General features: G+C 38.6%; 1 protein-coding gene across 1 annotated transcript; it reads left to right on the top strand.

The window, feature by feature from the left end:
• The first annotated feature begins 1,178 nt into the window (after positions 1–1,178).
• Positions 1,179–25,004, top strand: LOC121258330 (prostaglandin reductase-3). Its single transcript, XM_041159818.1, is given in 20 exon segments — positions 1,179–1,328; positions 1,387–1,468; positions 2,380–2,550; positions 3,519–3,700; positions 4,161–4,266; positions 9,827–9,903; positions 13,908–13,956; positions 13,959–13,994; positions 14,692–14,881; positions 15,781–15,907; positions 17,409–17,489; positions 17,609–17,710; positions 17,822–17,917; positions 18,132–18,206; positions 18,604–18,723; positions 18,966–19,094; positions 21,107–21,184; positions 21,900–21,986; positions 24,486–24,572; positions 24,659–25,004. Coding segments are annotated over 19 exon segments (1,899 nt in total). The 5' UTR covers positions 1,179–1,328; positions 1,387–1,413; the 3' UTR covers positions 24,710–25,004.
• The last annotated feature ends 835 nt before the right edge of the window (positions 25,005–25,839 follow it).

The raw sequence follows: 25,839 nt of genomic DNA, 5'->3' as shown, positions 1-25,839 counted from the left end.
TTAGGATGAGCAATAATATAGGAAAATAGCAAGCAAAATAAGCATCGAATCACCGACAGACATTCACCAAGAACTGCAGAGACGTGTGAAGACCACGTGTCTCACTAGGAGAGTGGAGGTTGGTTAGATCTAAGAAATTCGAGACTACTAACCCCAACATTGCCGCGTGTGGCGGTGACGTACTCTCCTTGGTGCAACGGAGTGTGAGATCCACACTCGGTTTGGGCCGTGCGTGAGATGCACACGCCACTTTTTTCAATTATTTGCTTAAGCAGTCCGAATGATCGGCAGTTGGGGAGTCTTACATTGCGGTGCGTAGTGATTGTGGATGGCCGGAAAGTAGTAGATCGACACTTCTCTATGTTACACTGGGAAAACAAAAAAAAAAAAAAAAAAATCAAAAAATGACATGGTAGGACAGTGTTGGAACGATACAGACGGGGAGAAAGGGTGAGTGAATCAGATCTGGACGGGGTAAGTAAGATTTTTAAACCCTAGATAGAGAGCGTTTTGGTGGAGAGAGAAACGAAGAAAGAAGGACCAAATCAAGCTTCCTTGTTTACTTCACATTTATGTACGTTTTTCTAGCTTATTCAGGTAAAGGGCGTGCAAAACGTTTGCGTTTATCATTTTTGAATAAAACCTTTCACCATTTACAGCATTAGAGTTATGACTACGTATTATATTTATTACTGAAAACAAGGACACGACATTAAATATTTAAACAAAAACTATATTATTCAAAACTCTAGTTTCAACACCATACACTGCTATTCTTAATATTTCTTATCGATTTCTTTGAAAAAATATTCCTATCGATTTAAATAACGTATCCACGCAGAAAAGAGGTACAAAATACAATATCAACTTTGCGTTTTATTGTCCAAAGAAAGGAGATAAGGTTATTTGCAGATGATACCAATACGACAAGTGTACTGACAGCCGGCCGAGATTAATGTTATATATAATAAAGTATATAAGTGTTGTACATTCACTTAAAAAAAAATAAAATTTATTATTAAAAATTTAATTTTTTTTATAAATTTTATATTTATATAATTTTTAAAAATAATTATATAATATTTACGCACTCACAAATATAATTATCATTTTTCGATTATAAATAGTCAACATTTCTCAATCCAGACGGCCCATAATCGGATAACGAAGAAACCGAGCAGCGAGGATAGGACGGAACTTTCCAAGTTGGATCTTGCTGCCCGTAAACGGAAAAAATTATTCAACTCCTTTGTCTTCACAAAAGAGTCGCCTACGCGAAAAGCTTTTACAAATTTAGAGCGTAACCTGTTAATTTTTAAAGAACAAAAGGGAGCCGAGAGTCCGAGACTCTGACTCTGTTTCTCTCTATCGTTAGTCACCAAGCATCGGAGTGGCGATCACATTCCAAACGAAATGGAGCTCAAACCTGGCCTATCAGCTCTGGTCACTGGTGGAGCCTCTGGAATCGGTAAAATGAAAAAGTTTATTCGGAGTATTCTTTGATTTTCTATCTCTTTCTTAGGGAATCTAGAACTTCCTATTAACGTAGCCGAGTTGACGTACCAAAATGAGTAATATAGGCTACCGATGAGCCTGCACTTCTTTCTCTGTCCATCGCTCGCGTTGATCTTGCAGTTGAGGGTTGTGTTCGATCGGCTGTGAGGATTTGGACTTGATACGGAGTTTGAATTCTGTAGTCTTGGTTTCCGTGCTTGTGTTTTATTTTATTATTATTTCTTACTTGAGGTTCATAGGTTTTGTGTCCAATTTGAACTCCACTGGAAGAAGTAGCAACCGGACTGTGGCTTTAGGATGGGAGCTTATGGTCCAATTTCGAAGTATCAATTTCATGTAATCAAGCACAGCCTAGAGCGTCTATAGTTTTTACTTTCTAGCCAATAATATTTAAGCATGTATAAATATGCTACTAACTTACTACAAACTGATTGGTTCACAATGGAAAATCGGTAATAATAAATATATTGGCAGCTTGTCAATTCAAAAACTGCTCATAGCACCGATTCAAAATGGTGAATATCTGGCGTTTTATCATACGCAAAAACTAATATCCATCATAAACATCTTGGGAGTTCTTCTACTTGCAACCTGGTCTAAAGAACACATATCCTCCATGCCACCGACATGATAGAATTTGGTTTGTAAGAGAAAATAAATTTTATTTGCTTGCATATTGTACTCTCTTGAAAATCAAATTCTATCATGTCAGCAGTGCTGAGAGTATAATTTTTTATATCTTGGATACTAAAAATGGAATTTATCCAAAAGATGCAGCATGTCATATAACTTGTGCATGCTCTAGATATATCATTGATGTAGCATGTCATAAAATTTGGTCATCTCGTGGCAATTGATATGTAGGTAAGGCACTTTGCTTGGCTCTTGGAAAGAAGGGAATATTTGTGACAATTGTTGATTTCTCTGAAAAGGGAGCGGAAGTGGCATCCCTAGTTGAAAAGGAGAATGCAAAGTTTCACTCCAACTTAGAATCTCCTGCTGCTATGTTTATAAAATGCGACGTGACCAACACAAGTAAGAGAAATAATATCTGTCTCTAACAGATATTCTTGTCTCAGTACTTCTCTCACTGAGTTTTATATTTAAGAAATATATATATATATATATATATGTATCATTTTAAATTATGACACTGCTTTTAGGGCCCTGAGTTTTATGTTTTAACAAGATAAATACACACACATACGCACATATATACCACTGTTAATTATCGGTCAGTCGCAATATTACCTAACATTAAAGTTTCACAAAACTTCCACCATACTTAACCATAACATTTACGTGCTTATCTTTCTTTTAGATGTTCTGTGATAACTTAACAACAATGTGAATTAAGATAAATATGATGAGCATTGAAGAGTTTTAAAAATCGGAAAACATTGCAACTAATCACTAGTTCAGGTGGTTTGATTGCTCAAGTATAAAATTCATTAGGATATCCAAATTGGCACAACTGTTTGGGGTGAGAAAGTGCAATTTTTCACACACACACACAAATGAAAACTTATTATACTGGAAATATGTATCTGCTTCAAGCTCAGTACTGAAGAGCTAGAGAGGGACCCTTTTATTTTTCTGGTATTTCCATCCAAAAGTAGTGCAGTTGTTATTTGGGTCAATTGTGATTGTCATTATCAACTTAATGTTGTTGGTTTGCACCTCTTCGCTCTATTTTTATTGTGTAAAAAGAGCACAAGATTAGCATATGTACTCTATGCAATGTCTCAACAACATTGTACTGAGAGACTAATGTATATCAAAGGGTTAACAAGGTTGCTGTCAATAATAAATTGAAAATCTAGCATGCGTTTGTGTATGCACACACAAATACGGACGCGTTTGGGTTTATATTCTTTTGGTTTTGTCTCTTTTTAAACCTGTGAAGTAGATAGATAGTTTCTTCAATGTGTAGATTTTTTTTCTTCCATATGTACACTTAGCAATGCCTTTAAGTAAAAATGTAATCTTCATGGGATGAACAGGGGATTTAAATGGTGCTTTTGAGAAGCATTTAGCGACTTATCAAGGATTGGACATCTGTATTAATGGCGCTGGAATTGGCACTTCAATACCATTCCATAAGGACCAAACTGATGGCACTCGAACATGGAGACACGCCATTAATGTAAACCTGATTGCAGTTATTAGTTGCACCCAGCTTGCGGTATGTAATCTTGTAATATAATGTTTTTACTCTATGCTGCCAGAAATAGTTTTGACGATGTTGAGGCCACTTTAAATTCTTTGAGATGCCAAGTTGTAGAATTATACTAGGGATTTATCATTAAAATCCCAAAAGTTTTTCCTTGACCTTATTACCGTGCAAAATTTGTTATCATTTTTGCCAATTCTTCACCAATAAAACGAACTTCCACAAGCCCATCTCTGGGTCATCTAACAAATTCTTAGAAAGAGTAGCTGCCTGGAGGCGAGATATACAATAAAAAAGACTTTTCTAAGTTGTATTTCTGATTTCTGATTGATAAATTTTATTCAAGAAAAGAAAATGTATTGATAAGTTGGGGATGTTATGGATTCATGAGGAAAGGATTTATATCAATGTTATCATTTTATTGACTCATTGAATTGTAAGCATCAGTAATCATATACAGTTCTAAAATCAGATTAAGAACATGGAAGCTATGCAAAAGCCTGGTGTAATTATAAATATGGGATCTGCTTCTGGTCTTTATCCGATGTACGTTGATCCTATCTACTCTAGCTCAAAAGGTTTGTTCATTGTGTTACCGATTTCCTTTCTACACTTGTTTCAGTAAATTTATGCATTTTATGATAAATATATTATATATTTTTTTTGATAAGTAATAAGATATTTTATTGATATAAAGGAAGGCATAGCCCAGGTACACTAAAAGTATACATGTGAATACACCTAGTTAGGGACTAGAAACAGTTACAAGGAAATCATGAAAGCTAAGACCATTCAAATCAAGAGCAATGGCCCACACAAACAAGGTCTTCCAGAAAAAACTCCTAAACTCTTCCAAGGAGCGTTCATGATCCTCAAAAAGTCTCTCATTACGTTCGTTCCAAACACACCATAGAATGAATACATATAGGTACCATCTTCCATACTGTTACAATCTGTGGTGTCCCTGTGATCCCTCTCCAACTTGCTAACAAATCGACCACCCTACCCAGCATCACCCATGCTATACCCATTCTACTGAGAAAATAAGTCCAGATATCTCGAGCAAACTCGCAATGTAAAAGTAGATGGTCCACCGTTTCCCCACTTTTTTCTGCACAAACAGCACCAATCCATAATAATAATTCCACGTCTTCTAAGATTAGCAATGGTCATAATCTTCCCTAGAGCCGCCGTCCACACGAAAAATGCAGCCTTTGTAGGTGCTTTAGTCTTCCATATGTTCTTCCAAGGGAAATTGTGCCTTTGTTGCATAGTAATGGAATCATAAAAAGAGCATACCGAAAATTTCCCTTTCTTAGAAGGACGCCATTCCATCATGTCTTCCATAGTGGCAGCAGTAGAAATGTTGTACAGCATGTTCAGAAATCCCACCAGCTCAGTCACTTCCCAATCATGTGCATCCCGAGTAAGGTTGATGTTCCACTCCTGTGAACCTTGATTAATAACCCGCAAGTCAGCCACCATAGCTTCTTTTTCCCGTGCAATTCTGAAAACTATGGGATAAGCATCCTTCAATGTTGTGTCTCCAAACCACACATCGTGCCAAAAGCTGATCCTACTACCATCCCCCAAACGCAACCGGATATTACTAGCAAAAGAGCACCAACCTTTTCGTATATACTTCCATAGCCCCACTCCATATGTCCCCCTACCCTCTTTAGAACACCAACCCCCCCTTTCACTTCCATACTTCATATCAACTACCCCTTTCCATAATGCTCTCCTCGCGTGGTTATAACGTCACAACCATTTTCCTAATAATGCCTTATAAAACGCCCTCACGTTCCGGATCCCCAATCCACCATCTCTCAAGGGAGAACATTCATTTTCCCACCCTACTAAATGAAATTTAAACTCCTCTCCTAGCCCACTCCACAAAAAATCACGTTGAAACTTCTCTATTTTAGAAGCAATACTAGCAGGGAGGGGAAATAAAGATAAATAATATGTGGGGAGATTGGATAAGGTACTCTTAATAAGTGTGATTTGCCCCCTTTAGAAAGATGCAATCTTTTCCACCTGGCCAACCTACGCTCAAATTTTTCCAACACCCCCTCCCAAATTGTCTTAGCTTTGAAAGAAGCCTCCAACGGAAGACCAAGGTACTTCAATGGCAACGAAGAGACCCCACATCCCAAAGTATTCGCCAACCCTCTAATATTGCAAACCCTACCAACCGTAACCATCTCCGTCTTGGCAAGATTAACCTTCAACTCGGATACCGCTTCAAAACAAAGTAAAATGGCCTTCAAAGATTGAATATGTCCTGCATTTGCTTCACAAAAAAGCAAAGTGTCATCTGCAAACAAAAGGTGAGAAATAATGGTGGAGCCGTGAATATCTCCCACCGAGAAACCTGAAAAAAATCCTCCTTCTATTGCCGCCGACACCATTCGACTTAAGGCCTCCATTACTAGGACAAATAAAAGGGGTGATAGTACGTAGACCCCGTGAGCTATTAAAGAAGCCCATGGGATCACCATTTACTAGAACCGAGAAGCGAACCGTTGACACACAATGCCTTATCCACTTCCTCCATTTTTCCCCGAACCCACATCTCCTCAGCATATACATCAGAAAATCCCAGTTAACATGATCGTATGCCTTCTCCATATCGAGTTTGCATCAAATACCTGGAACCCTTGACTTGAACCTGCTATCCAAACATTCATTAGCTATAAGAACTGAGTCCAAAATTTGCCTCCCCCTCACAAAAGCATTTTGAGACTTAGAGATAATCTTCTCCATGACAGTGCTCATCCTATTAGCTAGAACTTTGGCAAGTATCTTATACACACTGCCCACAAGACTAATCGGCTTGAAATCTTGTACCTCTCTTGCACCAACCTTTTTAGGGACTAATGCAATAAAAGTAGCATTTAAGCTTTTCTCAAATCTGCCATAAGTGAAGAATTCCTGAAAAACCAGCATTACTTCCTCTCGCACCACCTCCCAACAAGTCTAAAAAAAAAGCCATAGTGAATCCATTCCGGCCTGGAGCTTTATCTTTATTCATTTTCCTGATTACTTGTTGTACCTCTTCCTCTTCAAAAGGTCTCTCCACCCAAGCCATACTATTTTGATCTATGACCTCAAAAGCTAGGCCATCTACCGTAGGCCTCCATGAATGAGGTTCCGATAACAAATGCTCAAAATGCCCTGCCACATGCTCCTTTATCTCAACCTGGTCTGAAGATACTTCTCCATCTATGTTCAAGGACTCAATGGAGTTGAACCTCCTATGTGCATTGGCAATGCGATGAAAAAACTTTGTGCTTTTATCCCCCTCCCGAAGCCACAAAGCCCTTGACTTTTGTCTCCACGAAATCTTTTCCATTAGGGTTAATCTTTCTAGTTCAGAAACTACTTGACCTTTTCTGTTGTTTCTTCCCCTACACCCTCCAAGCCTTGTAACTCTTGAAACAAACTCTTCTTCTGTAAGGTTACATCACCAACTACCTGTTCATTCCAAGTCTTCAAATCCTTCTTCAAAGCTTTCAACTTTCCCGCCAATACATAACTTGGGGTTGCCCTCAATAAGGTAAGAATTCCACCATTGCCTGACCAAATCCACAAAGCCATCCATCTTTAACCACATATTCTCAAACTTGAACGGCCTTCTACCCCCTTGGATACCACCGCAATCTAACATTACAGGGAAATGATCAGAGCATATCCTTGGAAGCCCAGTCTGACTTACATCTGGATATTGTGTCTCCCACGAGGGAGAAATGAGAAATCTGTCCAATCTTGACCAGGTTTGATTATTAGACCAAGTGTAATCACCTCCCATTAACGGTAAATCCATAAGTCCTACCTCAAAAATAAAATCCGAAAAATCCACCATGGCTTGGTTTTATGGGACCTCCCACCAAGAACATAGGCCAGCAAGCTCATCCCAAAGTAACCTCCTCTCAATATCCAAATTAGGACCATAAACCCCAATGAATGCCCATAAAAAATCATCTTCAACATTTTTAAAAGAACATCCCACCGAATATTCTCCCACAAACTCATCACTATTCTCCACCACCCTCTTATCCCACATAATCACAATTCCACCCGAAGCCCCTTTCGAAGGTAAATATTTCCAGCCTACATATTGACAACTCCATAAGCTTCTAATAATTCTTCTAGTGATAAGTTTCAATTTTGTTTCCTGCAGGCAAATGATATCCACTTTCCATTGCCTTAATAAAGCTCTTATTTGCAACCGTTTATTAAACTCGTTCAACCCCCTAACATTCCAACACAAAATTCTGTGCTTCATTTATCAACTATACCAGCCCTCCCCTTGTTTCGTCCACGATTTGCACTCCCCTCCTTTCCATCATAATTAATGGACCACGTCAGCCTCTTCAACTCCCTATCTCTTTTTGACCCTGCACTATGTTGACGTGCCTCAATGGCTATAATCAAAGCCTTAAACTGATTTTCATAACCCTTGCACGAAATTCCCAGGCAACTTTGAAGTTCCTCTACCTTTTTCAATACCCAATCATCTGAAACAGTAGGAAGAATCATACTTATTGGGGTAGGATCCACTCTTGCAGACTCCTCCCCCTCTGTAGAGCATTTACTTCTATCAAGCTTCATCAACTGGCCATCCCCTTCTATCTCTGATGTACTTCCACACTCCACAGCAACAATAGCCTCTGATCGAGCTCCCTTCGAAAGCTTACCATGGACCAAACCCAAAGGCCTATCCAGCTGGATCTGTCCCTAGAACAGCAACTCCACAGGCATCCCTTGACTCGCCGAAAGGTTATGTGGCAGCCCATCATCGAAAATACACAGTTCTCGACCATTCCCTTCAACAAAATCCCCCACCTCCGCCACCGACGGCTGTATAGCCACCGCCGAGCCCCCGTCTGAGTCGCCATACGCCATCGCACTGTTTTGTGCCAGTCCCTGCCCAAGACTCGGTCTTGGTGTACATATATCGGGCCCCTCCAGAGAACCCGAAACAATAGGAGCTGTGGGTTTCGGAAGCTGCATCACTGCCGACGACGATGCTTCCGGCGAAACCACTCCGTCCTTCGGCTTCGTCATCGCCGGCGTCGATGTCACTGACCCACCCCCTGATGGGCCTGCTGCATGCGTTGGTTTCTTCCTCCATAAAGGTGGAGTGGGCTCGGGCCTTTGAGCTGGCCCAGCACCTGCATCCTGGGCCTTCCCTTTTGGCCCAGCACCTGCATTCTTTATCCCTGTTTCCAGCCCACTCCCCAAGCCCAGCCCCAATTCTTCTTTACCTAAAACGCACCGTATGAGTCCCTTAACTTTAAGATTCATCTCCTCCAGCATAGCCTCCATATCCCGTAATTCCTGCAAAATCTTTGCCTCTACTTGCCCAGACCACCTGCCACTTCCATCTTGTCTTTGATTTTCTCCCAAAACAGGAAGATCACCTGCCCATAGTAGGCCTGCCATATCTGACCTTTGCACATCTCTAGTTGACTGCAAAGCCTCCTTATACGTGAAAGCTACTGTCGACGAAGACGGAAGAACTCTCCTCTTCCCACCTTCACTGCCAACCTCCCTCAACGCCGCCGCAAGTTTTCTCCATCCCATTCCATCTCTGTCCCCAAGTATGATGATAAAGCTCCGACTTCCACCTCCACTATATACCACCAGAGACAAATAGCTGCCGCGGGAGTTAGAACCTTGCTGCGCAACAAACACTCTGTTTCCTTCTCTATAAGCAGAGTAATATCCCTTACTGCTGTGTTTTTGACAAACCTCCAACGTTCTTGAAACCCAATGTGCAGTTTCCAAACCCAGCCTCAAGGTTTGCACTCCTTTCCACCCCCTCTCAGTGATAAGCACTCTACTCCCAAGTGCCCGTACCTCGAACACCTTGGACTCAATTGCTAGACTTCTCACAGGAAACATTTTCCTTCCAATAGCACTCCAACCAACCACCTTCAACCTCCCACAACCACCATCCTCAACAGAGCTTGAAGAAAAATATATTGTGTACGGAGAGAATTTCTAGGAGAGAGAATTTCTAAGATCCAGAGAATTTTTATATATTCCCATAATCCTAAAATGTATTTTAATATTTGATTTTTGGCTTCTTTACATATTCGTTAATACTCGGTGGTTATGTTGTTGCAGGTGGTGTTGTCATGTTTACTAGATCACTTGCACCCTACAAACGTAAAGGGATTCGAATCAATGTGCTTTGTCCTGAGGTAAGATTCTTAATGTTTTCAGTTACATGTTAACTCCAATTTTTTGGAAATTTCAGTCTTATGAGATATGATCACCATTTTATTGATTATGGCTGATCCTGGTTGACCTGTAAATTGAATAGGCATGTGATAAACAACTACAGTGTTTTTGGGCAGATCTCTGTAAATTAACACCCCTTTTGTAATGCATCTTTTAAACTATTGATTTGCATAATAGATCTCCCTAAATTGTCATGTTTAAGGATTGCAGCAATGTGCCCCCGCCCCACCTTTTAAATCACTCAGTATGTATGATGGAAATTGTGACACGTGTTCAACACATACACTTTAAACCCACAATGCATTTGGACCCTAGCTGACCTGTAATTAATCTTAAATGTTTTTTTTTAGGGGTAACACCAATTGATATGTTCCTTTCGATGACACCAATGTACCTCTTGAGTCATATTTCTTGTAGTGAAGCTCTTTTCCCTATCATATTTTCCTTCTGATTTTTAAAATAATGCAAATTTGATCCGGTATAGTCATAACAACTGCCTTGCAATATAAGCTTGTCCTTCTAACTGGAAGTAGTCACTTGTTTGTTCTGCCCAGAGAATGCCTTCAGAAAATCTTTGAGCAATTTCAAATGAGTCAAACATATCTAAACATACCACATTTCCCTTTGGACCTGTGGCCACTTAACTGTTTAAAGATAGCTGAAGACAGAGTTATCAATAAAGTCTTAGGGGTGGGCAGCGGGGCCATGCCCTCACTACCCCGCCCTCGTTCGCCCCACCCCGCATGGAACACCCCATGCAGGGTAGGGGCTGATTGACCCAACGGGGCTGTAACACCCCGTTCTCGTAGGATAGAGATGTTACGAACATTCATAACATAATGCCCTATAAAGAGATTCATATCCTGAAATACCTCATTTATTGAAAAGCATCAAAATATTAAAACTGAATTGAACATGATTGTTTCGAAAAATGAACGTAAAATAAAAGAACATAAACTAATCCTATGAATGATATAAAAGAAATCTAATTTTGGTGTGCATATCACTTATTCCTTCCTAAGTCTTTGTACTAGATCTATTCCTGGCCATCTAGCTTTGCGTCATCATAATCACCATCTATAAGAATTAAACATGGAAGAAAACAAGAAGACAAACAAAAATGAGTCGAATACTCAGTAAGTAGCACATCACACAGTAAAATATAATTTGGCCTAACATGGACTTAATTTCTGAAGACTCTTTATAACAACATAGATTTACAATCATACACGTAACATGACTTTCTGAAAGACTTTACATACATATATCGTCACAGATTCATATAGCATACGTATTTATCATTAACATGAGCGGAAGCATATATAATCATGGCAAACATGTAACGTGAATGCATAATATCTTGTTTATCTTGTCTTAACATAGAGTGAAACACGCTTGAGTCCGTATTTCACCTAACTTGCATAACATGGAGTGAAACACGCTTGGGTCCGTGTTTCACTTAACTTGTAGTTAACCACGCTTAACTTGCATAACATGGAGGGAAACAGGCTTGGGTCCGTGTTTCACTTAACTTGCATAACATGGAGTGAAACACGCTTGGGTCCATGTTTCCCTTAACTTGTAGTTAACCACATTTGAGTCCGTGGCATCGTAACATTTTTTATGTTTCTTAATGCATGAGAATTTATTGGGCTTCATGAACATTTCTAACATGGCATATTCTTGTACGTGGCATAGCATAACATGACATAATATGGCATATTCTTGTACATGACATAGCATAGCATGACATATTCTTGTACATGGTATAGCATGACATAGCATAACATGGCATAACATGACATAACATGACATGACATGACATAACATGCTCTGAACGTTTTATGACATTCCATGGCATACATGATCTAAGTACTACATGAATATGGCATACATAATCTAAGTATTACATGGACATGGCTACTCCATTATATGGCATACTTGACTTGAATTACTACGTCGGCATCTCATGGCTTTCATATGATTATAGTAAACATTTAATCAATCGAATAACAAATTCATTCATTCAAGCATAATCTCATATTTCATTAAAGATCGTAAAAGGAATCTAACCTTGACTTGCCTCTTAGCACAGCGTAGTTAACCATCATAAGCACATCATACTTTCATTCATAACAATAATATTCACAATACACATGCATTTATATGATCATACTATTTACCTCTTAGCGTTGCTTCCACTATCTCATGTCGTAATTGGTGACCTTTTAAAGAAACACTAGCCAATTGGGCTTAAGGCCCAAGGAAAATAGAGGCTCAGGAGGTTACACAACAAGGGTTAAAAGGGCATCTAGGTAATTACAGAATTAGTGGAGGGGCTTTTTGGGAAAGGCTGAAAAAAAAACACATGAAAGGGGACACATCTTACGGTAAGACTAGGTTGAGGGGTATTTGTGTAAAACTTATAGTAATGCATGGGTATTTTAGGGACGCTGAAACAAAATAATAAAAGGAAGGAGACTTGCTTACGGGAGAGGAGGTTGTGCGATAACTCACCGAGAGGGGGCTGAGTGCAAAGGCGGCTCTGGGTGGCTGGGAGTGACCGGCAACGCGGTTGGTGTCTCTAGGCAGTGGTGCGACACAAGAGAGAAAAAGGGGTGAGAGAGTTAGAGAGAGGTTTTGTTTAGCCGATAAGCACTAGGGAGGAAAATGGTAGCCGACGGCAATGGGCTTATTGGAAGGGAGTGGGCTCAACGGGGTTGGGCTGGTCGGCGATTTCTGTGGTGGTGTGGGAGGTGGTCCGACGAGGTGGCTGTTGGTTGACGGTGGCTGGGAACAAATGCAGGGGCTGTTTTTTATTCTCGGTGGGGAGAAAACAAAGACCCAGAGGACTTATGGGTTACGCACGTCATGGAGGAAGGAGAGCTTACCGTCGGCGTGCTCTGTGGTAGTTTCCGGCGAGGTGGCTGACTTGGTATGAAGAGTAGTGCTAGGGTGGCTGTTGGGAAGTGGTTTTCTCTGTCTGCCGAGGCTGCTATGGTGGCTAGTGTGTGCAAGTTTCATGGTTTTTGCTAAGGGTCTCGTGGGTTTTATAGATGAGGGGTAGGAAGCTATCGTGAGTGATCGAGGAGGGGTTTGAGTTTGACTAAACTTTAGAAAACTACTCCCACAAGGAAAGGAACACTTGAGAGGATATTAGAGTTTTGAAGTGTTTGAGTTAGGGATAATTTCAAATCAGGAAACTCTCAGACCAAACAGAAAGATAAAAAAGGCGTATAGTAGAGAAATTCTATTCAAAACAAATTACTATCCCCAACATATCTAATAAAATAATAACAATAAAGATAACAATAAAATAGTAGTAATAATAATAATAATAATAATAAAATCACACTTTTGGGGTCGGGGTGTTACAGGGCCCCTGCTCCCGCTCTGCACTCCTCCCATTTTTAGCATAAAAAATTATAATTTTTAATATTTATATAAATAATTTATATAAATATATTGTATATAGATATATACAATTTGTTAAAAACTTAAATTCAATTTCAAATTAATGGATTGCCTTGCCCTCCTAGGCCAACCATTATATAGGAGGCCAAGGCAATACAATAGTGATAGTTAAGCAATGTAAATATAACTCTAATGAGTTTATATTTTTTTTAATGTATAAATTTTAATTTATACTTTAAATTATATTATAATTTGGGTCTAAAAAAAATTTTTAGACAATGGGTTGAACGTGGGGCGGGGTGCGGTTTCACCATGCGGGTAGCACCCCTAAAGTCTAATTAAAGGACTAGAAAAAGAACTGGTTGAACTATGGAACTCAAGAATTTCCATAGAATTTTTTTTTTTTTTTGGTTATTACTATTATTATTTCGTTATGGGATGACAAGGAGAGTAATTTTGTTTCTCTCTGTCTGATTTGATAACATCAGGATTTGTCTGGTAAATTTTATATTGCAAATAGCGGTAATGGACCTATGGATTTTGCTTGCAGTTTGTTCAAACAGAGATGGGCTTAAAAATTGATACTAAATTTGTTGATTTAATGGGGGCTTTGTGCCTATGGAAATGGTGGTAAAAGGTAAGCCCAACGTATAATCTTTCCTTCAATGAAATTTTATTCCAGTGCTTATTTGTCAAGTAGATTTCTACTAACAAGTTGCTCTTTTGTATTTCTAGTGGTTGGAAACTTTTTCAAGCCCCTCGTATATTTTCTTTTCTTATAAGATGCAAGGTTTTATTTTTTGTAGCATTTTGATACTGACGCACTGAAATGTCTATATTACCTAGTCTCACCTCTTTTTGGTGGTATATGTGGGGGTTGGGGCGGGATGGATCTGCATTTTTTTTCGGGGGGGAGGTTAGAATACATTTGTTTTGGATATATGGTATGCTAACTTTTCAAATGCTTGGGCCCCATGATATTTGTTAAATGTAAAAGCCAAAATCAGAGAGTATATATGTCTAGCAGCAGTGGCTAGGAAACTTAGTGTTTTGCATAATGTCAACCTTACATTGTTCTAAGTTAAGAATTTGAAAACTTTGAGAAAGGCCAGTGGGTAGGCTTTGCCACCTGCTTCAAATATCTTGTGTATATATATCTTCGAATGTGCTAGGTTGGTACTTTAGGTATATTATTAATGCCACCATGTGTTTACTCTTGAAGTTAATAATATCCATGCTGAATAAAAATCTTACCCAATTTTTAAGGCCAGTGATTTTTTAACCTAACTTCTCTAAAAGCAATTTATGATGTTTCAAGATATTATGCCTTTTAGGTGCTTTTGAACTTATCACCGATGAGAGTAAAGCTGGTTCATGCCTCTGGATTACCAATCGTAGAGGCATGGAATATTGGCCCACTCCTGTGGAGGAAAAAAAGTACTTGGTGCGTTCTTCAAGTTCCAAGAAAAGGTTTCCGCTCAAGGTCTCATCAAATTTTCAACTTCCCAAGAGTTTTGAGAAAATGTTAGTTTGCCAAACTTTTATCTTTTAAGCTGTAAAAGAAATGAAGTATAATTCTTGGCTCATCCCTTTTGTGTTATATTGTTGCTTTATGTGAACCTATTGAGCTCCAGCGAGCATATGTACAAGCAATTTTTTATTTATTATGTAATAGTTGCTACAGCATTTATTTGTTAGATTTCAGGTCCAACTTGACTACTTTTATTGGTGTGATTTGAACTTGAAACTCCCCCTTCAATCAGATGGCCAACCTGACCTTCCATTTAGGAAACTCTGTGTACCACAGTCCTCTTATATGCCAAGGACAGCCATTCAGTTCAACTAATAAACTCCTTCAGTATACCCGAGATATTCTTGTGATTGCTCCTATCTGTTTTGTGAAGAACTTTTCCTCTTTTAAGTAGAGGAACATGTAAAGAAAATAAATGAACAAAAAAAATTTTGGGGAAAAAATAAGGGGTGATCAGGTAGGGTTAGAGACCACATTAGATGAACTCTAGCAAAATTGAATGGAGAAGTTTGAAAAAATAAAAAGCAGCTATTAATAGTGGCACCTATGCTTTATTTTTATTTTTATAAGTAATAGTGGCACCTATGCTAGCACATTTACAGTGCTCATACACTTTGTTTGTTGCAACAAGCTGTAAAACTCTCATGAGGCGGGGTTGTTTTAATCTTCTTATATCTTCACATTTTGTTGCCACTTCATATCTTCATATATTTTTATTGATTTTGTTGGCACTTCATAACTTCATATAATTAAATTCAAGTGCTTATTGTTTATTTACTCTTGAATTTCTTGATAGGCAAGTGGTTTGTTCGTTCATTTCTTTTGTTACAAAAAAGGGGTTTGGTTGTTGCATTCTGTAAGTTACTGATTTTTTTTTATTCTTGCTCTTCAGAGTTGTTCACACCTTAAGTCACAATTTTCGTAATGCTACCCGCATTGTGAGCACGCCATTGAGATTGCCCATCAAGCGAAATCATGTTCTTGTGAAAATCATTTATGCTGGTGTAAATGCTAGTGATGTAAGTAGTACTTTCCTTGAAAGGATCATTTTGAGTTTATGATTTTTCTGTTATCAAAATTACTTTTATGCATACGACTTTCTCTCCATCTCTCTGGATATGTCTAAACTCCATCCTCCATTCTGTTTTTCTGGTTCTGGTGATTCAACTAAATTAGCAGCTGTCTTTTGTAGTATCACTGTGGAATGTGGATATTGCTGTTAATGTTAATATTTGACTGCAAAACATAGTTAATAATGTGAGTTGTCAAAACATTGTTTCTCATGCAGTGATCTTAGGCACACTAGGTGATACTTGGTGGGAGAAGGCGTATTTTATTGTTTTTTTTTTGGTATGGTACCTTGACTACATGAAAGACATTATTTTTGTCTCTGGTAGTTTTTTTCTATTTAGTACATGTGTAGTCATCGGACTAATGCATGGTTTTGAGGACTTGCTGAGATATCGAATTAAGCATAAAGCTTGTTAGAGTTTATACCAGTTTTCTTGTTGTAATGTAAAGTTCATATGATTTGGCGACCCTTTCTCATCATCTAGTTATTTCACCGAGAGACCTTGGTAGGTAAGTAAAAGCATTAGTCTGTCTTCTTTGCTGTGGTGAGAGAAGGATTATGATCCCCACTGGCGATGGGAATCTCTGAAACAGAAGTATCGTGAAGTGTTTGTTACCAAGTATCATGATGTTGAGTTCTTATGTCCCCATTTTGTACAATAACATTAGTCTCTCTTTCTCTCTCATGTGTGCACAATCTGTTGTTTGTTAATGTATTCTGCCGAAGACTATTTTTTTTTTTATAGTTAATAAGAGATTTTATTCCAAGTAAATACGAATAGCCCAAGTACACAGGATGTATACAAGTGAGTACACCTAAATACAAGCTAAAGCGAAAACAGTACTAAAATAAAACATGACAAATGTTCCCATCCCTTACAAGATTCTTCACCCAAAAACTTGAAGTTCTAAAGAAAAAGTCCTGAAACTCCCCATAGAATGTTCACAATCTTCAAAACCCTCCCATTTCTTTCAAGCCATAAGCACCAAAACAAACATAAGGGAATCATCCTCCACACTGCTGCACTGCCTCTACATCCCACTGAACCTTGCCAGCAAGCCAAAAAAATCTGCCACATGCATAGGCATCACCCAAGCAATGCCTACCCTTGCTAAAATATCATTCCACAAAATTGACGCCACCTCACAGTGAAGAAAAAGATGGTTAACAGATTCACCTTCCTTCTTACACATAAAAGACCAATCAACCACAAAAAAACCTCTTCCTCAAATTTTCCGTGGTTAATATTTTCCCAAGGACACCAACCAACAGAGAAAAGCAACCTTACTAGGCACCTTTGCCCTCCAAATACATTTCCAGGGATAGTCTTTAACTCCCTGACTAATTAATTCCTTATAAAAAGATTTTACAGTAAATCTGGAGTTATTTGTTTGCAGCCACAGCAGGCTGTCCTCTCTGTTCTGATCAGGGCGTTATTTGTTTGATAGGTAAATTTCAGCTCAGGGCGTTATTTCAGTGGCCAAAATAAAGACCAAGGCTCCAGTCTTCCATTTGATGCTGGTTTTGAGGTTAGGAATAAATGATGCTATTTGTCGATACTCCATCATGTGGTTGAATAGTTATTCTTTAGTGCTAGCACGCCTACCTAGGGTGGCTAGTTGATATTCATTTCACTTTGATTTCGCAGGCTGTGGGAATAATTGCAGCAGTTGGGGACTCTGTGACTGACTTGACAATTGGCACCCCTGCTGCAGTCATGACTTTTGGAAGTTATGCTGAATTCATAATGGTAAACTATCTCAGAAGAAACTGTTTTGATGTTTAGTAAAATTTGTGTTCATATCTATTTCAGATATAATTGAGAAATTCCACTTAATGTTGTATATTGTACCTGGGTTAGGTTCCTTCGAAACACGCCCTCCCTGTGGCAAGACCAGATCCAGAAGTGGTTGCCATGCTTACTTCAGGATTGACAGCATCCATTGCACTAGAAAAGGTTACTCTACACACAAACTTTATTTTTTTATCCTTTTAGATGGACCCTTATCATCATATCGGCCATTATAGCTTCCTGTTCAATTCCTTGCATATCTTTACCGTTTATTCACAATATTATTTGTTCTGAATTCCCCATTGTTTTCAATATGGTTTATTCAGGGACCCCACCTTTACCTTCATTTAACAATATTTTTCTCATGCGGAACTTTTAGGTTGGACAAATGGAATCTGGAAAAGTAGTTCTTGTTACTGCAGCTGCGGGAGGGACGGGCCAATTTGCTGTCCAGGTTTTCTTTTGACTATTGTGATACTTCTCTATGACATATCTTTGCTATTTTGTTGTTGAAGATTTCATTGTTTGTGCAATAATGAATTCTTGTCCACATACCAGATAGTGACATAGAAAGTTTAAATGTGCAATATGGAACATAAGGAAAAAAAAGATCAATATGGAAAAGTAGACAACTGGTACCTGTACTCCATTTTGCTCTGATTGTCCTATTGAAATCTGCTTTTCATATGTTATGATATTCATAATACAATTATTTATTTGACAGAAGCAATGAATGCTGGGAATAATAGCATCAGTTTTCAATGTTATTGGTTCTTATTTTTACTCATTTTTCTATTATTAAGATTATATTTCTTATATTGAAAGGTGATTAGGAATTCATGTGTCTGCAGCTTGCAAAATTAGCCGGAAATACAGTGGTTGCAACTTGTGGAGGTGAGGAAAAGGCCGTGCTCTTGAAAAAGTTGGGAGTTGATCGGGTCATAGACTACAGAGCTGAAGACATAAAAACTGTACGTCTCTTTACTCAGTTTTCTTTCTGTTTTCCCTTTTTATCTTTTGTTTGTAGTTGTACTTGGTGGGTTCAGAAGCTTTGTGACATGCACTTGGACGTTAGTTGCCTGTGTTATATATGCTTTCCATCTTGCTCATCCCAAACCATGGAGTATTGCTATGTTTGGTCATCTAAGTTCATATGCAGGGAATATTTACATCTGAGTTTTTGGTTGATGTTGACATCATCTGACTTTTCCAGGTTCTTAAGAAAGAGTTTCCCAAAGGTGTTGATATCGTCTATGAGTCTGTGGGCGGTGGCATGTTTAACCTGTGCTTGAATGCTTTGGCAATCCATGGACGACTTATTGTGATTGGAATGATATCACAGGTTCTTTTTATTCTTTTTCTTTATTTTCATTATTTATCTAGTCATCGTTTTTTATCAAGCTTCTCAGATGGCTGGTGTTTCATTGACATTGATTCTGCTTAATTTATTACTTAAATGCTGTTAGAAACTGTCTATTAGTCGGGCTTGTCAGTTCATTGGAGTATGATTTGAACTTCATCTTAAATATTTCCATGTTTAGATATGGAGATCTGTTAGTGAATTCTATATGAATCTTAGTTTTCCATGATATTCTTGAAAACAATTTTACACAGAGACACATATATGCATGGATAATTTCTTATTAAATCTAAACATAACTGGATTTGATACGAGTCTAGTTCATATAGTTCTCTTAATATGGGTGAGAAGTAATATTTCACATAGTTCATATAATATGGCGCCTCCCAAAGTAGCTTTTTTCGTGTGGACAACATCTTTGGACAAGATTCTCGCAACTGATAATTTGAGGAAGTGGAGAAGTATTATAGCAGATTGGTGTTGTATGTGTAGGGGAGGGGGCGAGTCGGTGGATCATCTCTTGTTACACTGTGACATAGCACGGGCTTTATGGGATGGGGTGCTGGGTAGAGTAGAGTAGGGTTGGGTTATGCCAGAGACGGTGGTGGCAGCCTTGGCTAGTTGGCCAAGTATGGGAGGGGTACATCAGATTTCAGCAGTCTGGAAAATGATTCCTATGTGTGTCATGTGGTGTCTATGGCAGGAACGTAATGCGCGGATGTTTGAGGACAAGGAGAGATTGCTAGAGGAACTTATAGCTTTATTTTATACTACTTTACATACTTGGTCCTATGCTGTTGATTTCAATGGCATGGCCCTTCATGATTTTCTTTTTCCCTTGCACCCTCCTAGTCGGGGTTGTTTTTTGTATATACTGGGCTAGGCCTATTCTTGGAGTAATATACCTTATTTACGTATATAAAAAAGTAATATTTCACTGAAAGTATTTTATTGTGATAAGTGTTTTTCTGTGGATGTTTCCTTTTATTTTTCTGAGAAGGAAAGGTTCATAGATAATTGGTTTTAAGTAGTAAGGATTCTGTATAACAATTGCTTCAGTGAAACTTTAGCAGCATTATAAAACAAAGCTATAGCACTAATGGTTTATAATTTTTTAAGGCATATCACTGGTTATTGCCCAATGAAGTTGGAAATATGAAGGAAATAAGCTTTAGACTCCAAAGTGTCATGCTCATTGTTGAAATTTTTTAGCATATTGAATTTACCCGTTAGCATACAGATCTTAAGAAGTCAATAAAGCCTTACCACTTCACTTAATTGTGAATAGATGTGTTTATAATCGCATTTTGTATCCTGTAAAATTAATCATAGATCAGGATGTTGAATTGTAAGCTTACTTAACTTTAGGGTATGATGGATGAACAATATTACATGGATTCCTGTCGGCAACCTCTAGAGTTTGGGTTAAGTGGTAAGGGCCTTGGTCTTGATGGCATGCTCCCTCCAAGTCTAAGGTTCAAACCTTAGGTGCAAACAATATCTAGGGGTCACGTCCCATTTGCGAAAAGCCGATGATTCACCTGATATATGTGATGGGGATGCATTACACAGGCCCGGAGTTTAACCGGATAAAAGACATGTTGCATCTACTCTATCTCCAGGATCCTCATCATTTAAAAAAAAAAAAAACACAGATTCCTGTTAGCAATATGTATCAATGTCTTTATATTCCTACTTCAATATCTAACAATAAGTTACCTCTGGTGCTCCTTTTCAAGTTCTTGATGACAAAGTCTTGTTCCACATATCTAATGATTGACCTGCAGCTTTGGAGAGCTCTCATGTATGGAATGTAGCTATCCTTATAAACTACCCCATAAACACTAATTTCATTATTTCATTGAGTTAACAATTATAGCAAAGTAGATTTAGCACTATCTCCTGTTAGCCTTTTGTCTATGTTTGATGACTGTTCTTTGGCATGGATCATCGATTAGATTTATACTTGATAAACTGATTTATTCTGGTGTCAGTATCAAGGGGAGCACGGATGGAAGCCATCAAATTATACTGGCCTATGTGAAAAGATTTTGGCTAAAAGCCAAACTGTGGTATGTAGCTGCTGAAGGCTAAAACTGCTATTGTGGTATATTGTCATTAATAACGACGACATTTATTTTTATTTTAGTCAGATAAATTCATACGAAACAGATAGATATTAAAAATTCAAGTGAATTAGTTGGATCTATTACTATATTTTCATTAGTATATTTCGTCCAGATGTTCTCTCATTTAACTTTTTAAATACTAATATCCGATTGTTGGTAGAAATTCCTATCCTTGACCCCCATCAGATCTAATGCAGACAAGTGCTACGCAGGACATAAATTTTTGTTCTTGCTTAGTGTGTCTAGTTCAGAGAATATAACTTTTCCTGAGGTCTTATCAATGATATCATCAGTAATCAATGTCTTAAACTTATCAAAAAAAAATTAAGGCATTAAAATCAATGAAGATTGATTATTCCATATTTGGCTTATGCCTGTCACCATTTTGAGATTCTAACACCATGTCTCAGTATTATGCACTAAAGTAATGTGCATACCATCAAAGAGAAGCGACAGTTCCATAAATCTTGCTTGAAAAGGAAAAATGAAAAAATTTCGACTGTTGCATTTTTTATTATTTGGCCATTAAGCAAACACTATGAAAATAAGCCTGTCAAGTTTTCTTATGATGATCAGTTAAATATTTTATTTTCTTGTTTCCTAAATATTTTGTAGTCTAACCATCCCAATTTTTGTTTTTGTTTTTGTTTTTTTTCAGTCTGGCTTTTTCTTGGTACAACATAGTCACTCATGGCAACAGCATTTGGACAGGCTGTTTAATATTTTTTCTGAGGGAAAGCTGAAGGTAATGCATGTACCCTAGAATATGTTTTATCTGTTACTTGAATTAGCCTTTTTTTTTTTTCTTTGCAAGTACTAGCTTTTTTTTTTTTTTTTTTGATAAGTAAAAATATTATATATATCAAAAAGAATAACCAAGTACACTAAATGTATACAAGAAAACACGTTACCCATATTAGAAGCCCCTAATGACCCAAAAAGCCCGTGAAAAAACAACCTAAAATACAACAAGCCCGACCCCAACCCCTTGTTTCCTGTAGAACTAAAACTCTACCTGAAAACCCAACTCCAACCCCTTGTTTCCCGTCTTCACAATGCCCTCTCTTTAGACTTCTCTCTAGTTGAGCTACCACCCTTAGCGTCATAGTTGATTGCCTAAGAAAGACGCTGTAACTCCCTGCTTTTCTTGAAACTTGATTTGGTTTCAAGCGCGTGGCTTGCATCAATCGCAGTGATTAGTTTAAATTGGTCTTCGCATCCGCCATATGAAATTCTCACGAACTGCTGAATCTCGTTAACTTTAGACAAAATCCAATCCACTATTGGAGGAAGAGAGACCAGAGGAGCAACATTATCCCCAGATATAGTATTTGACTGCACTCCTGATTCTAGACATTCCTCTACACAAGGCACCACCGCCAAACCCATTAGTTCTCCAGCAACTCCATTGGTTCTCTCCAATAGTATCAGGGTTCCCATTGAAGATTCTGGGGTAACAGCAAGTCCCTTCACCTCTAGGGTGATAGCGGATCCTACATCTCCTTCAGACCTCAGCAGTACACCATTTTCCTTCAACTCCAACGAGGGAGCCATAGTTTCTTCGGGGTCCAAGGGTGTAATACCGACTATCGGTTTATCCTGTGTTACACGAGTTGAATGACATTCCATTACTAATGTCTCTACGCCGATACCCGATGTAAACCCCGCTTCAAATAACCCAGATTTCCTTTTGACCCACCATACTCTTTTGGATCTGGTTATAGGGACAGAGCCAAATCCAATTTTCCGTTTTCCTTTATTAGAGTTTAAAGGATTCGGCCTATCTTGTTTCTTACAACCCTGTTGCCTCCATCTCGACAAGTTGAAGGCAGGGATAGCTTTCTTGTCTACAAAAATAGCCCTGCTTTCAGGGTTGTAAGAAACAAGCTGATTCTGAGGTGTGATTTGCAGACCCCCTCACTTTGAACCCCCGAAGCATGACCCCTCTTCGTAGCTGTCGCATAAGAACGCCCCACCACCGAGGATGAACTTAGGTCTTTATGATTTACCTCCAAGTTCTCACTCCCAAAACGACACCCACTGGACTGATCCACTAGCAATGCCTCCCTGTGAGCTATTCTCTTGCCGAAGGAAAAATCACGCAGCAACTCCCCCATCTTTCTCCAGCCATTGCCCCCTCCTCAGGAATAAAAATAAAATTCCTCCTCCCACCACCACTACCATACTCCACCTCCATATAACGTCCTTGAGCATTCGAGCAGCGATGCGCCGTGAAATTGCTACTACCTTCCCGGACAGTGGAGAAAAAATCTTGTTTCTCATCCTTTGTGCACGCATCCATGGCCTTAGCCAGCCACTGTACCATTGTTGAACCCAAAACCAACTTAGATATCAGCCTTCAACTCCTTTTAGTAATGGCCAACATGCTCCCCTCTTTCACCAGTGTAAAGGATTATATGACCAACTCCATAGAAGAACCCATACTGAGCACAAAGCCCCAAAAACAGTTGTGAAAACCCGTCACGTACCACCCAAGAGGGTGTTTACCATCGTTGAATGGAAATGTACGGAGAAAACTAAGGATGTACGTAGAGAAAATTGAAGATGTCTGAAGGCAGCCAAAAAAAGGGTCACCAGAGGGGGACCGATGTTAGAGGTCCCTGAATGGGCTCCAGGAGCCCGTCGAAGCTTTCTGTGGCAGGAGCCCAGGAACGCCGGTCGAGTTTGCCTCTTTAAACACGACAAAAACAAATTTTGCGAAGAAACCAGGTTGCCGGAGAGAGTCTACGCCGGACAGCCCTCGGCGAAGTCGCCGGAGCCTATCGAAACTCTTTGTGCTGGCGGTGAGAAGTCACTCTCCGTTCTAGGGTAGATGAGGGTGGTGGTGTGTTTAGGTTTTCAGAAGAGAGAAAGGGTACGTAGAGAGAGAATACAACCTTAGTGCGTACTCGTTCTTTTTTATCTGGATGCTTATGCCAAGGTCGATGAAGAATATAGAGTAGCATTATTTTAATGTCATTGCTCGTTATGTTAGCCAGTAAGTTGAAATTAAAAGGCTAAATTACACGTAATCTATCATTTTGTTTCGAATAATGCTACGTAGAAATATTAGAAAAGAAAGTTAAATTGGAAGTCCCTCCCTAAACATAGATGTTTATCATGAAGTGTTTCTTTCTTGCATTCTAAGCCATCCAATCATTCTCTAAAAGCCATGTCATTGTTTTAGCTTTCTCTTTCAGGGTGTTCGGAATTTCTAATTTTTCCTGATTCCATCGTATATTAGGTTGTCATAGACCCAAAAAGATTTTTGGGCCTCAATGCTGTTGCAGATGCTGTTGAATATCTACATTCCGGTAAAAGTGTTGGCAAGGTATGAACTTCTGCAAAAATGAGATGTTTCTTTACGGCCCAACTTGCCCCGAAACGTTTGTATCTTACACCAGAATACTTTTACAGGTTGTCGTTTGCATCGATCCATCCTTCAGTCAACCGACGGCAAAACTATGAGCAAATGTCAAATTATGTCCCTATCTTTGTTTCATTTTTTTAACAAAATAAATGTCAGTCTGAATAAAAGAAAATAATATCGCTGGCCAACAGTTCATACAGCTGTTACCCAAAGGGAGGATGTAAGGAAGCACTGCCGATAACACCCCCCCACCCCCCCCCCCCCCCCCCCCCCCCCCCCCCCCCCCCCCGGTCTTAGCTTTTATTGATTTCATTTTATGCAATCTCAAGTTCTTGTTAGAATTTGAGGGATTCAAGTAAGAGAGAAATATATATATAAATATTATAGAGTCTATTTATGTGTTTTTCTTTCACTTAAAACTTTTAAATTGGGACAAGAACTTGAGTTAGAATTTGAGGGATTCAAGTAAGAGAGAAATAGATATAAATATTGTAGAGTACACTGTGTTTTTCTCTCACTTAAAACTTTTAAATTCGAACAAGAACTTGAAAGTGTCCTTTTTTTTTTTTTTTTTTTTTTACCCGAATCAAATGGAAAGTAAGACAATAGTAAGAAAAGGTTTTGTCCGTATAATCCTGTGGGGGCGACTCAATTGTTATGTTATCTTCTCTCACGAAATGATACAGGAATAAAAGGTGGCATGTACGTTGTTCATTTAGGGCTATTAATCACACGCACGGCATGATGTAGAAAGCCGTAAACGATTGAAAATTCTTTTATGAAGCAAACAGTTTCCAGGTTTGTTTCGCCTTCAAAGGAAAAAGAAGCAAAAACATTAAAAAGATTTAATAAGTGGTAGCAAAATGTTCCACATCCAGAATTTCTGATATACCAAAATGGTATATGCAGCAGATGGATATAAATCTGGGAGTTGTCTCCGGTGTCAGAGATACCGACGTTCTCATAGAAAAAAAAAAAAAAAAAAGGCAGGTTTGCAACACATGCAACCGAAACTGAAAGTAGTAGTTGTTTGTTGTTGTATTTTCTTTGAGGTGAGACGAGCATAGCGAAGAGGGGGAAACAATCCTATCTAATTTGTAATCTCTGTTTAAACTGTAATCTAAGAGTTCAAGTAAAGCCTGTAATTCAATGAATCTATGAGTTCCGTGTTTAATCCTTTCCTTAATTAGTATAGGAATAATTAACTGCATCTTCCTGGAGTTCTTGA

This window comes from Juglans microcarpa x Juglans regia, chromosome 3S, assembly GCF_004785595.1.
Source record: "Juglans microcarpa x Juglans regia isolate MS1-56 chromosome 3S, Jm3101_v1.0, whole genome shotgun sequence".
Taxonomy (NCBI): Eukaryota; Viridiplantae; Streptophyta; class Magnoliopsida; order Fagales; family Juglandaceae; genus Juglans; species Juglans microcarpa x Juglans regia.
This window is presented reverse-complemented; position numbering and strand designations above follow the sequence as displayed.